Source organism: Neovison vison, chromosome 13, assembly GCF_020171115.1.
Source record: "Neovison vison isolate M4711 chromosome 13, ASM_NN_V1, whole genome shotgun sequence".
NCBI classification, from domain to species: Eukaryota; Metazoa; Chordata; class Mammalia; order Carnivora; family Mustelidae; genus Neogale; species Neogale vison.
The window spans coordinates 77322246-77337317 of NC_058103.1; the positions used below are offsets into that span (position 1 = coordinate 77322246).

General features: G+C 36.3%; 1 protein-coding gene across 2 annotated transcripts in view; it reads right to left on the minus strand.

Annotated features, from left to right (window-relative positions):
• AP4E1 (adaptor related protein complex 4 subunit epsilon 1) overlaps positions 1-15072 on the minus strand; it is a 60206-nt gene that overhangs the window by 30415 nt on the left and 14719 nt on the right. For both annotated transcript variants that reach the window (XM_044229681.1, XM_044229680.1), the window contains exons 7-11: positions 14364-14530; positions 11356-11429; positions 4169-4291; positions 3546-3655; positions 497-636 (exon numbers count right to left, since the gene is read on the minus strand). In XM_044229681.1, coding sequence (XP_044085616.1) covers positions 497-636; positions 3546-3655; positions 4169-4291; positions 11356-11429; positions 14364-14530 — 614 coding nt within the window. The remainder of the gene's footprint in view (positions 1-496; positions 637-3545; positions 3656-4168; positions 4292-11355; positions 11430-14363; positions 14531-15072) is intronic.

The following is a 15072-nucleotide window of genomic DNA, read 5'->3' on the forward strand; positions in this document are numbered from 1 at the left end:
CTACAGCACTGGCTAGGAAAAAACTATACTTAAGCAATTTCCAAGACACCTGGATTAACACTGCACATTTACTCTTAGATTTAAAAAGCAGACATCTTAAAAAGAATGGAATCTCCTTGTGACCTACAAAGTTACACTGACTTTTAAAAACAAAATGTGAAGAAGAGTGACATGTGGAGTTCCCAAACACCTTATCACAACAATTTCCAGTATAAACAACAGTGGAAAGGATAAATTTTAAATGTTGAGCCCTACTCTCAAGGCCTCTCTGTAAAACAAGAACTTTTACCAGAAAAGAAACTAAGTATGAAGTAAAGTCAAAGATAAGGAGGCACTGGGACTCCTGAGTGGCTTAGTTAGTTAAGCATCTGGCTTTGGCTCAAGTCATGATCCCAGGGTCCTGGGACTGAGTCCCACAACATACTCCCTGCTCAGCAGAGAGTCTGCTTCTCCCTTTCTAAAGGTATCCATGACTCATGGTCCAAACAAAGGATATTTCTCAGCAAGCTCAGCTATTTTGCCAACCAAATTGACAATAATATATTCTTCTTTGCTCTGATGTAAATATTCAAGCATTTTCTGGACAATCACTATTACATTCTGTGCATTAGTAATTCTGTAAAGAAGTTCCAAAGTCTATTTAAGAAAGAGAAATAAAAACAGTATTACAAAACTATGCATGATAACTCCAATAAATACAGCACTATATAGGTTTATAATACAGTTGATTTTCCCACTTTTGCACAGGTCAGCTGGGCAGTCGGTTAGTAGGTGCTGAAGAAATGCACATTTTAACTGAAACAGAACTTAAAGATAGAAAAAAAATTGTCATTTTTTTGTCTCAAAAAAATTAATCATAATCAATTGCAAAGTCTAAAAGGCTTCTACTGATCTCAATAGGTATAATCTGACTACTACTACATAAGAGGCTACTACTACTACATAATTTTTTTAAAAATTTAAAGGCTTACTTCTTAAACTTGTATTACTTTTGCCTGTATGTGCATGCATATATACACACATAAAACAAACATAAAAATCCAGTCTTGCAAACTATTTTCCAAACTATTCAATTGAAAACAGCCCTTGGGCGCCTGGGTGGCTCAGTGGGTTAGGCTGCTGCCTTGGGCTCAGGTCATGATCTCAGGGTCCTGGGATCGAGTTCCGCATCGGGCTCTCTGTTCAGCGGGAAGCCTGCTTCCTCCTCTCTCTCTCTGCCTGCCTCTCTGCCTACTTGTGATCTCTCTCTGTCAAATGAATAAAGAAAAAATCTTTAAAAAAAAAAAAAAAAGAAAGAAAGAAAGAAAACAGCCCTTGAGCAGGTTTGTCAGCCAAGGGCAAATGGCCTCTAATGGACAAGGGTTGGTGGCTCAAGTGCTTCAAAGCCTCAGCAAGGCCTATGTTCAGAATCTCAGGCAGCAAGGAAAAACTTATTATAGCCACCATCTCAGTGCTCAGGAATATACCTCTTGCTTCTTCAAGCAAGATGATGGAAGACCAGTACCACAGTAAGCTCCCATTTGGCTGGGCTTTCTAAGACCCTACATTAAGGTTCTAAAAATCCTGTAATTCCCAGAAATCAATATGAGACCAAGGGCAGTCCTGAGAAAGTATTATTTACTGGTATTTTAGGATCAACAACATTAGCTGCAAGGGAACGTCTACATATCTCACTTGTCAGACTTGTTCATTAGGGCTCTTTTCAATTTTTCAATCTTTATAGCCAGGATTTCAAGTACAAAAGATAACTGTTTCAGTTAAATTTTGACTCCATTTAAAATCTGCAAAAACACAGGTCCCCCTATCGTTAGTTTTCAATTTATCTAGCTGTCTCAGACATGCTCCCTATAGATTCTAAACTATGTATTATATATTTTTAGATAATTTACACCCCATTTATTTCCTACTCTAAGACCATGCAATTTAGCATTTCCAAGACTGCATGGGATATGATATTTTTATGTTACCTCCTTCTTTCTCCCTGTAAGAAAGGTAAGTAATAAAACCAAGTAAAAGGGAATCCCAGTCCAAAGCAACAGGTCCCTCCATACCCAGGGACCAACGTTCCTGGTATGCAATTACTTATAGAGGTTAAATGTGACAGTGGCATTCAAAGACAGTACTGCAATACCATCTTGGGACACCACTGATACTTAGTATCTTCCCCAAAGGATTCAAACTACTTTTCTCACTACAGGTAATAGAAAAACAGATCAGACTTGACCATTTTAAACAGATCAGACATGATCATTATATTTTCCCTTGGACTCTCATTTTTAAATAAGAGACTCCAAATTAAATATAGCAATAAGAAAACTGTACCTAAGTCAACTCTGCTCAACTTAGTAGCCAATCACACAAAGAAAATGCATGCTCTATACCTGTTCAAAGTGGAAGAGCCATATAATTATTAGTTACTGTCCTTTGGTGCCTTATCACTTTTCTATGATGCCTACACATAGAAATCAGTATATCTGTAAACTTCCCAGATTCATTTGAGGTAGATAACAATTTTCAGATGATTAAAAACATGAATTCAAAAAGAAAAAATATGGAGCAACTGGGTGGCTCAGTCATTTAAGCATCCAGCTCTGGATTTCAGCTCAGGTAATGATCTCAGGGTCATGAGATCAAGCCTCACCTCAGACTCCATGCTAAGAGTGGAGCCTGCTTAAGAGTCTCTCCCTCTCCCTCTGTCCCTCCCTCTCTGCTCTCTCTCTCTCAAAACAAATATATATATATATATATATATATGACATTTTCTCAGAAATATTTTTTTCAGAAACAGCATCTTTTAAAATTCAGAATGTATAATCTTGTATTTTAAAATTGCCATTGCTTAATGAAATAGTGTTCTTTCAATAAACTTTTTTAACTCACTTAAGTAATTTAGATGTTCAATAAATTATTTTTAAAATCAAAAATAAAAATAAACACTCATAGGTACCACATAACCATTTTAAATGAAGGTACAAACTGATTTCTCTAATGAATATTAACAGAAATACTTATACAGACACTTAAGTGGACAATGAAGCTAGCTTACAAAAGGAAAAAGTTGAAACAAATTAAGTAAATTATACACCTTTCCTTCCAAGCAGTTCAAATAATTTTGGGGTATCTTTATTAATTTTCTCAATAGTCCTACATATTTAATAGAGAATTCATTAGCCCACTTTACTGATATTAAGGAGAATATGAAAAAATATTAATAGCCATAAATTACACCTTAAATTATATTAACAGAAAGATCTGGAAATAGAATTTAGTTTTGGACCAAAAAGATATTAATGAAGCCATACAGGTAACTGGACCTAATTCCTCCAGCTCATAGTTTAAATCCATTTGTGAGGCTACGTCATGACAAAAGGACTTTTTAGAAAAGGTCCTTAAATTTTAGAATAAAATATACTCAAAAGTTAAAATACACCACACACACTCAAACATACACACACACACTGCCCACTACTTTATTCTCTCCATAATACCAAAAAAAAGTTTAAAAATTCTAACACTTTGCATACACTATTCAAATACCAGTTTACCTCTCTTTTAATAATGGGATCTGGATGGTCTAAGCACTCAATTATTGTCATCTGGTGCTGAAGAGCCAGAGTGGGATCCTGTTGGATAACATAGGTAAGAGCCTTCAGTCCTAGAAACAAAGATTACATTATACAATTGACTGGAAACAAATACCCAACAAATTTCAAGAGCCCTCTTTGTAATTTCTGTCAAAATTATTTAATCATCTTGGTGCACCTGGGTGGTTGAGTCATGATCTTAGGGTCATGAGATCAAGCCCTGTGTCAGGCTCTACCCTCAGCAGGGAGTCTGCTTGAGATTCTCTCTCCCTCTGCTTTCCGCCTCCCCCCCTTTTTTTTTAAAGATTTTATTTATTTATTTGACAGAGAGAGATCACAAGTAGGCAGAGAGGCAGGCAGAGAGAGAGGAGGAAGCAGGCTCCCCGCTGAGCAGAGAGCCCATTGCGGGACTCGATCCCAGGTCCCTGAGATCATGACCTGAGCTGAAGGCAGCGGCTTAACCCACTGAGCCACCCAGGTGCCCCTCCGCCTCCCCTTTGATGCATGCGTGTGTGCGTGCGTATTCTCTCTCTCTAATAAATAAGTAAAACCTTTTTTATAAAAAAATTATCTAATCATCTTACCTAAATATTTGAGATTTATTTTAGGTGACAGAACAAATTTTCCAATGCACTTGGCAGCCTTCTCAAGTAATTCTGATTTAGGATAAATAGAATAAACTGTATGTACACATTCAAACAGAATAGCTAGAGAAAGAAAATATAAAATATCAGGGATCATGTTAAGGCATAGTAAAAGAACATACTTGTATAGAACTCACAGCAAAACAAACGAATTAAAAGGTCAGTTTTAGTAAAAAATCTTACTTATAAAAAATTTTCAAAGATAGGAACTTTGTTGTTTTCAGGCTTACACAGTTATTAGGATTATGCTACCACAGCACACTCTAAAGAGAATTACCTATTAATAGGTAAAAATGATGAATTCATTCATGCAACAATTATTTACTGAACACCTCCTATGTGCCAGGCATTGTTGTAATAGGATGGACACAGCCATGGAAAAAAGACAAACACCCCTGCCCTTAGGGAGCTCACATTCTAATGGACACATAGGTAATATATTCATTGTTTCTATATAAACATATATTTCCAACACTCCTTCAATGTTTTAAAATAATTTGTTCTCAGGCAGTTTCTACCACTCACACAAAGAAACAATATATAGAGTTTATTTTAATATAATTATTTTGGAATGTTCTAGCATTTGCTTCAAAGTAGGACCACTTCATAAAAATCCTCATGTCAATTCTTTAAAGGCAACCTCAAAGAACCTCGAACCATCAACTGAACATCTTGGTAGTGTTCAAATTTGATTTTCTAACGTAGTTAAACATCTGATAAATATCACAGATGATCAAAGTAGACACTAAAATGTTTTTCAAGCTCTTTTGAAGAGCCTAAGTCAAGGAGCTGGAGGTTCGCCACAGTAGAGAAGCAGTGAAGTATCATTACATCCTGCATGTGCTGTGGAATCACAGTAATGAGAAGTGACACACAGACTCAGCAAACTCAACAGTTCTACTACAAGCTGAAGCATATCCAAGTGTCCTTGATAGCATCATTTCTTCTCTAGTTCCAAAAGCCTAAAACAAAACAATCGGATACTTTTTGTGTGTACAAGACAGATCTTGAATATTCAACTAGCTATGTTTTATACTGCTAAGTTACCCATCAATTGATTCAAATCTAAATTCTGCATAAAAAGCTTTATATGAACCCCTTCTACAGAGAAAGAAAGAGAGAAAAGAAACCAGAAGTATAAAGTTCTCTTTAAGAAGGGAAAGGACTTTAAAGGAAAACCTACAAAGTAAGTTAATTTAACCTAAAAAGAGGGGTGCGTGGGTGGCTCAGTCAGTTAAGCAGCTGCCTTCAGCTTAGTTCTTGATCCCAGGTCCTGGGACTGAGGCCCCTCATCAGGCTCCCTGCTCAGCGGGGAGCCTGCTTCTCCCTCTCCCTCAGCCTGCCACTCTGTCTACTTGTGCTCTCTCAAAATAAATAAAATCTTTTTAAAAATTTTTAAAAATCAACCAAATAGATACTCTGTATATTCAGATGTTGTGCTGTAAAATGTCCTCACTCTGTGCTATGGAAAGAGTAGACATTATGACTTAGTGAACTAAACAAAGAGAGGCTTGGTCAAGTGACTAACCAACTAAGGCAGGAGTGGATAAACCAATACTAAACCCAGCCACTGGCCTACTTTTGCAAGCCTGTAGACTGATTTTCACATTTTTTTTAACTAAGATACAATCAACATATAACTTATATTAGTTTCAGGTATACAGCTACATTTTTTAAACATTGTGAAAAAGGGGCTCAGTCCTGACTGTGACTCAGTCAGTTGGGCATCTGACTCTTTGTTTTGGCTCAGGTCATGATCTCAGGGTCTTGAGACTGAGCCCCACGCTGAGCTCCCCACTAAGTGGAGAGTTGACTTGAGATTCTTTCTCCCTCCCTTTCCTCCCACTCTGCTCCTCACTCCTCCCTCCTGCTCGTATTCTCTTTCTCTAAAACAAAAATCTTTAAAAAAATAAAAATAGGGCACCTGGGTGGCTCAGTGGGTTCAGCCGCTGCCTTCAGCTCAGGTCATGATCTCAGGGTCCTGGGATCGAGTCCTGCATTGGGCTCCCTGCTCAGCAGGGAGCCTGCTTCCCTCTCTCTCTCTCTCTCTCTGCCTGCCTCTCTGCCTACTTGTGATCTCTGTCAAATAAATAAATAAAATCTTTTTTAATAAATAAATAAATAAATGTTAAAAATTAAAGTCGTAAAAAAAAACAAAAAAAGGAGAATTTATGACAGAAACCTATGTTACATACAAAGCCTAAAATATTTACTATCTGGCCCCTTTTTAGAAAAAGTTTACCAAACCCTGAACTAACCAGCCAGTCCTAAGTAAGATTAAAAATAATGCTTTGTGGGGGTGCTTAGATGACTCAGTGTGTTGAGCCTCTGTCTTTGGCTCGGATCATGATCTCAGGGTCCTGGGATTCAGCCCCGCATCAGGCTCTCTGCTCAGTAGGGAGCCTGCCTCCCCTCTCTCTGCCTGCCTCTCCGCCTTTGTGATCTCTCTCTCTCTCTCTCTGTCAAATAAATAAATAAAATCTTTAAAAAAATAATGCTTTGCAATAATAATAATAATAATAATAATAATGCTTCGCTGGTGCACCTGGGTGGCTTAGTCAGTTAAGCATCCGCCTTCAGGTCAGGTCATGATCCCTCAGTCCTGGAACTGAGTCCCGCATCAGGCTCCCTGCTCAGTGGAAAGCCTATTTTCTCCACTCAAGCACTCTCGCTCTTTCTCAAATAAGTAAATAAAAATCTTTGAAAATAATAATGATGCTCCATTTTCTATTGTAACTGACATGGTTTCCTTTACAGATTCCTGCCATTCAAAACTCTGCTGCTATCAGATTGTGTTCTACAAAAACTTCTCATTACTCACCTAAAATCTAAACTTATTTAGATGCTTATAAAACTTCTGGAAAGCTGATACATGTAAAATTAATAGTTAGAAAATTGCATTTATTAGTCAACTTAGGCATAAATGAGCTGAAAAAAATTTTAACAGGCCTTTAGATTATTTTTCTACTGGAGCTAAATTCCTCTATTCCACAACTCCACAAAAACCTGAGTATAAGTCCGTAAAATGAAATAGCAGCCACCCTCCTGGCTCCCCTCTATAGTGGTTTCAAAAAAGTGCTTCTGAGGATTTCTAAACATAAAAACACAATGCAAAGTTTTGTTTTCTCTTCCAGAGCAACCCAGATCCAAACCAAATATCAAGATTACCAAGTTAAAAATTAATAACATTCTAACATTTATGATACTCTAATTTTAAAAACATAGGTTATTTTGGGCTGGATTACGCAAAAAATTCAAAGTTCCACTGATACCATATCCTTCAGACTAGACTCTACTTTCATATGAAGTAAGTCTCTATCTACTGACCCCACTCTGGCAGGGAGATGTGGGTACCACCAATGGGGTGGAAAGCCCAGGTTCTCCACTCTGCCTCCTTTGACACTTGGAGAAGCAAGGGTTCCTTGTTCTGGACAAGGTGATGGGGGACAGGAACATCTGCTGATACTATCTTGCCTGGGAAAGGAAGGGGCATTACTTCCTAAGTACATGGCCACCACTGACAGTGGCCTGAGCATGCCTGACCAGTGATGAAGACTCCAACTCTCTACCAGGCTTCTTCTAACACCACCCCAGCAAAGAGAGGACAGGTACTTCGTTAACCCCCTATTTCTAACTATGCTAAATCCAGGCTCCCCACATCATCTCCGCTGACAATGCAAGGGAGGGTTGCACCTGGCAACACCTGGCACAGATGAAATTCTGGCTCTTCTCTCAGGCTTCTCCACCACAAGTTCAGGGGAGGGTTGGGAAGCTGGTTACACCTGGTGTGGTGGAATTCCTGGCTTCCCACTTAGTTTTTTCTGCCATAACACAATTTGTTCTTTGTGATGCTTGGCTGGAATGCAAGGCCACTGTCTAAAAGTTTTCTATCTTGCTATTTTGCCTTTTTCTTATCTTTCCTTTGGCTAGACAGCAGGCTTTTTTATTGGGGCATTTTTGTCTGTGCCTGTCAGAATTTCCGGGATGCTGGCTCTCCAGTACCCAGTCTCGGGACTATGAGGCAAAAAGAAAATCCAGGGTCTCACTGTGGTACTGTTTCTTGCATCCCAAGGTCTCTAACCAGTCCACCTTCATTTCTCCATCTTTCAGAGTCATATGTTAAATTTACAAATAATACGCACTAACTGGGAAAAACAGGGAAATGCACGTCTATCTACTTTTGATGATCTGTTCCTTGTACTCCATTTTATATAATTCTCCCAATTTACTAAATAGCTTACTAAAAATGTTACTCTCATCAGTACCTTGCCTACCAAACTCCCGTATCTCTGGATGTATACAGTAGAAAGTCCAAACTCATCTGGTTCCCCTGAGAGGACCTCTGCAATATGGCCATTCCACTGCTCCCACTATGAACTGTCCATGCAGGCTGCTGGTAAGTCAATATTTATTCTCTGAAACAGTTTTACACATCCCCACTTTTGCACCCTCTCTCATGTTCCCTCTGCCTAGACCCCCTAAATCTCCCTTCTGGCTATCTGAATCCTACCTACCTTTCAGGGCCCCATTACATCAATAAATCCTTATGTGTGTTCTCAGGCCCACAGTGATCTCTACCACCTCTGGTTATTCCCTGCACCACCCCCCACCACATAGCATTCTACCTTATACTGGTATTAGGCTTTCATAAATAAGCTATTTCTTCCATTATATTGTAAATTCCTTGAAGGCAAAGATTGTATTTTACACTTCCTCATATGCTCTATATCACTTTGTACAATGCCTGGTACATAACAGTAGTCAATAAATGTCTTTGATGTGACTTATATCTTAATTTAACAGTAAGGTAAGTTATAATAACGGAACTGTCATAAAAATATGGTTTAGAAAGTATAAAGACTAAAATTCAATCAGATAACTGATAAAAAGTAATCTTCTTCTCCTTTAATCCAATAAAATATATTACTCATTGATTAATGTAGTACCAGATCCTGGGATAGACACAGTTTCTTCTCTTATGAAGTTCATAATTTAAAATTCACATCCTTAAGCAAAAAAATTTTTATGTTAGCACTACTAAAGAACAGTCTACCATTGATAAAATCACTGTAAGTTATAAACCATATCAATACAAAAAGGGAGGGAGACTAACAATGGAAAGATTAATAAAGGAAATAAATAAAAGAAACTATAAGGTTTCCATGGTAAGGTGAACACTGGACTGACAGCCTACAAAGAAACAAACTGTTGGTTTTGGTCCCAGAAACTTAATAAAGGAAAGGTGCCCTAGTGGAGAACATTTAAAAATATTCCCTCAGGTATACAGCATTCTCCAAACCAAAGGAATGGGTAACAATGGCTAGATCCAAAAAGGGGAATTGGGTGGTGAGTGGTAAGGGTCAAAGGAACACTTACTGTTCACTGTATACCTTTGTGTACCTTTTGAATTTTGAACCATGTGCATATATTACCTATTTAAGAAAATAAAATTAAAGCTGAAATGTCAATTACCAAAAAAAAAAAAAAAAGCCTTCTGTAAGAAAAAGAAAAGTAGATCCTTTTAAACTCTTACCCTACATGCTAATTATATCTCAAGCAAAACATTTTAACTTGGCTGCCTGCAAAGACTGGCACTTTTCTAGAGCTTCTGACAGTTCCTAGCCAAACTACCTGTGCCAGCAAGGTTCATCCTTACCTCTGGCCTGACTCTTCTCATTACATAGCAGGATCCTAGATAATACCAACTGATCATTATGCTATACACTCCTAAGGGTGGGGACTGTATCTATCTCCTTTTCCTTTAATCTCCCAGACTCAGCATGGAGAAATAAATCAACTCTTTCCTCAATCTGTACCTGGTTTACAGATCAAGTTTTTGTTCTGTAAGCCTTCAATAAATGCTGGTTGAAAAATGAATAAACCACTTTTATTGTGTTAATTACCATTTATATGTGCAAAACATAAATCTATCCTTCAAAATTTACCATCTCAATTCCTTATGTGCATTATCATCCCTGTACTAGTCTTATACTGCAATCCTTTCTCCTTATTCCTACTCCATCTTTGTCAAGCACTTTTCTTACAGTTAAACTAATGCAATTTCTGCCCCCTAGTCAATCCTATGTTTCTACAATCATTGTCTTTAAAGATCCACAGTTTACCACTGTCTTGAAGAACAAGTAATGGTCTTCCGCCCCTACTTCACAGTATTTTACTAGATTTTACTAGATTAAGAAATGACTTCTCAATTGAGTTACTCTCTCAATGTCTCTTTACTGGTCTTCTCCAGAGCATGCAAAATTTAAACTGCTTTATTTTGCTTCTGAATACTTCCAAATACCCCAATTTCTTTACTGAGCTTTTTCAAAGTAATCAATAAAGAACTAAAGTTCCTCCCTCTGGCTATTAAGAGTGGAAGTTTTTTGGTTACGTTCCTAAGTTCTTCACCCCCAAATTGCTCATCTCATATTATTAGATTACTTTATAAAACTGTATACAACACATATATAAATATTATTACATATGTATATATGTTATACGTCTTTGTCTATACCCTTCTCTTCCTTCAGTTGACTTCTTAAATACCATTTTTCCAGAAAAATCTTCCTGTTCCTCCTCTCACTTACAGCTGGCTGCTACAGCACCCTATAATTCTCCTTTGTAACATTTATATCACCTGTCCTTTTCCATCTGGTCTGTGAGGTCAATGATAATACTATTTTATTCACAACTGTATTCTAAGCACTTTGCACTTTTTTTTTCTGACAAAAAACAGAAATTTAAGCAATATTTGAAGACCAGTTGACTGATTTATTTGAGAACTGTCTTCCTAAGTATGGAACAGACCTACTGGGTTATGCTTATAGTCAATTAGATGTTTAGTGAATACTTTCAATATAAAAACAATTTATCTTAAAAAATGAAATAATTAGAAAAGAGAGAGATAACTTTAATAATGAATTTAGGTCAACATTTTAAACAATGCCATAATTTCAAATTATTTGTTAGTTATCTAATGCTTGCACTGAAAAATAATAACCCAAAGAATCATTTTAAAAATTAACATATACAATTCTTTTGGAATTTATAGTATTCTAACACACATTTTGTTACACTCCCGGAAAACACTGTTAATCATTAGAGTAGCATTTACATATGTTACCTACCATATGTGACATTGTGATTTAACTCGGCTCTTCGTAAGGATTCATCAAGAACATCATACATTAATTCACTTGTCCTGTTTAAAAGATATTTTATTTGCAGTAGAATTATAGTATTATAACTCAATAAAACAGTTTTTCAAACTTCTCTCTCTTTAAAACTGAGGATCTACAGAAAAGAAGTGAAAGAAATTCATTTTATGAACTTAATAGAACTTCACTTCTTTAAGATACCATTTGTTCTTTTTCATGAGTTTAATTCCCTGCTTTATCAAAGCTAACTAGTCAATGGAGAGATATCTAAAGTCAATCAACTCTTTCCTCTACCTGTACCTAGTCTATAAATCAGGCTTCTGTTTGAATATCTTTATAATTTTATTTATAGTAAAATATGCTACCTGTTTCAAATTACTACTGTAAAATGTCACACATCCAGATTATTCCGATGGTAACCACATAGTCTTTAAAAAATATTCAAACACTAGTCTTTCTTTGAATAGCACCAGGTTCTCTGGAAAAAAAATTTCAACTTTCATTTACATTAAATATGAAGAGATCACATCTTATGAAATGGGTTTCTATCATTCCTGTATCTTTGTGGTTACTGATTACAGTTACAGTAACTGGGCTGAGGTAGATACTATAAGAAAATGCAGTGCTTTGTAGAGCACTCTGCCTCCCAACCTAGAAAAGTCTTCTGCAAGAGGTCAGTGTGAAACTATGGCTTCTCAACTGGCATTTCTGTTTCAGATTCAAAAAGCAATAACAGAAAAAAAAAACTACATCACATACAATACACAGAGTAGTCTTGCAGAGAAACTACACTGTAAAAAAAACAAAGAGATCAAAATAATGTGAGGCGACACAAATAACTTGTGATGTATGTTACACCTTTTTCAGAAAATTTCTCTTTTCCAAATATACAGTTATAAAATTTAATCTGAAGTGCATGTGCTTTTATTCTGTCTTGACTAAAGTCTAACTACCCAGTGGGAATCCAGAACCATATTCTAAAATCCCTCATTTTATTGTGTAAGCACTTTTTCCAGACAGTAACCACAAAGCAGACATTACAACCCTCCCCCCAATCCCAAATTTGGTAATACTACACCTAGATTACAGTCTAGTCTTCTATATTTTAAAAGCCAATGTCTGGCATAAGAGTCATAATTAACCACATGAAAATGTGGAAACATCTGCAGACATGATCAAGCAACATTAATACCCTAAGACAAAGAATGCTATAAAACACAAGAAAATATTCAAACAGACAAAAGAATATAAATATAAAAAGACTTTTCCAGTAAATTAGCTCTTTCAATTAAATATACTGGAATCCTGTTATAAAATAACATTTTTACTTGCCACACTGAGCTAAGCATGGTTTAAGAAATACAAGATTTGTGTTAACAGAAAATGTCAGAGTTGGGACAAAAAAGGAGAAAATATTCTAATGTTCCACAACATCATAAGAGTTCCCCTCTTTATTCATTTCATTGAGCCTAATTCTATTCAACTGAGCTCTCTGGAGGTAAGCACTCTCTTTGTACATATGCTTTGTAACTTTGTACATATTCCCTAAATTCATCCATAAAGGAAGTAAGAAAAATAATGAGTTAATGAATTTAGTAAATTCACTAAATGCCTCCAAAGTCACTAGATCTTTTTAGACCAGTAAGGTCTGGTTGCATTACCATGAAATTCATGATTTTAAAACAGAATTCCAGTGAACTCCAACTAGAGCCACACAATAGGAGAGGCTGGATTATATAAAATAAAATTAGGACAAACATTTGTAATGTGCATATCTACTCCCATCACCTCCAGTTTTTTCACTTAGGTTTCATCAGGAATTGAGATTCAGAAACACAGAAAAAGTAACTTAGCAATACCAGGAGTGATACAGTCCAATTGGCTCTCATTAGGAGCTCCAGGGAAATGCAAACTGACATGACACCGACAAGGCACTAGGAGGAGCAAGAGCCTAGAAGACAATCCCTTCCTAAAGACAGGCTAAAGAATTAGAAGGTACCCAAATGCACAGAGAAGAACCATCTCTCATAAAGTCAAAACACCGATTAGCAAAATTATTTTTGCAAATATTTTCTTAAGAGGAAACACATTAAGGACTCAAGCCATGGTCCTTGCTCTCAAGGGAACTAAAATTTAGTTGGGCTTGCTCTTGAACAGTTCAGGAAAAAAATTTTAAAATATGTCGCACACACACAAATATATAGAGAGTGAGAAAGAATAATAACACAAATGCAAATAACTGATGTCTCTAGGAAAAGGGTTTAAGGAAGCTTCTTGTACTGTTCTTGGAACTTTTCTGTAAGTTTGAAAACTATGGCAAAATAAAAAGTTACACAAAATATATATCATTGAAAAGACACCCGTAAAAATTATATTTAAAAAAAAAAAAGAGTAACTTAGACAAATGAATTAAAATGAAGCACTCACATCCAACCACAGCAAGAGTCAGCAAACTAAAGTCTGCAGGCCTATCCTGGCTGGATGTTTGTTTTTGTATGGTTTTCAAATTTTTAGATGATTGGGGGAAAAAGATCAAAAGAATATTTCACAATACATAAAGATTATATGAAATTCAGGCTTAACATCCATAAATTTTTTTGGAACACAGCAATGTTCATTCATTTATGGATTGTCCTTTTGAGTTATACAATAGCAGGCTTGAATGGCTGCAAGAGACAACATACACCCACAAAGCTTAAAATATTTATTGTCTGGCCCTATTGTCTAAAACTTTCTGGCCCAGAAAGTTACCCAATCCCTAAACTAGAATGATTAAGAAGGCTTCATGAAAGATATGGAGCCTCAGAGGTCCCTTTCTCTATGAGCAGGATTTAGATAAGCAGAGAGCCAGGATTACCCTATCCTAGCAACCTGTTATGTCCTTCCTACAGTGGTTTATTAAACATTGGGAGAATCTGATTTATGAAACTTCTAGATGACAGGCTATCAAGGTATCAAGTTTACTTAGAACAGTTTACCTTTGATCATCTTTTCCTAGAAGTCCTAGTATTCGCAAAAGCTGGATTTGTAACCATGGTGCTGGCACACTGTGGTAATTGAAATCTACTGGGAGCTTTCCTCCAACTACTTGCTTCAGTATTGTTACAAAACTCCCCGTCAAGTCTTTATATCCAGATGAATTCTCCTATATCCAAAAAACAAAACAAAAAATGTTCTGTTAATGTCTTATCAAATATAAAATAGACCTGGCTGAAATGCCATACAGAATCTAACTTAGATTATATCTATATGTTCACTTAGAAATTTCAGGTGCACATTTAATGAAACAGTACTCTAATCTAATTAGATTTCCTCCTTGATGAAACTGCTCCTACCTGATCCAAAGTTGAATCATTCCCCAAAAAACTTCCACCAATAGCTACCTGTACCCACACACAGTCTTAATCACATTTCATAATTTCTTATAATTATATCTTATATAGAAATTTTACTAGCCAATATCAGCAATTAAATAAAAAAGGGGAATGAAAGGCACACTGATAAGGGGCATTATTTCTACTTTTGATGAAGATCAAGGCCTGTTTGCAGTCTCTGAACTTTGTTTGCAAAAGACTTCTCATGTAAACGATCTGTGTTCTGGGTGGAAGAGCACATAGCAGTCAAGTCTACTTAAACATTCAAACCTCCCAGAATCAGTGCATCTGCCTTTTAAAAATTAATTAATCC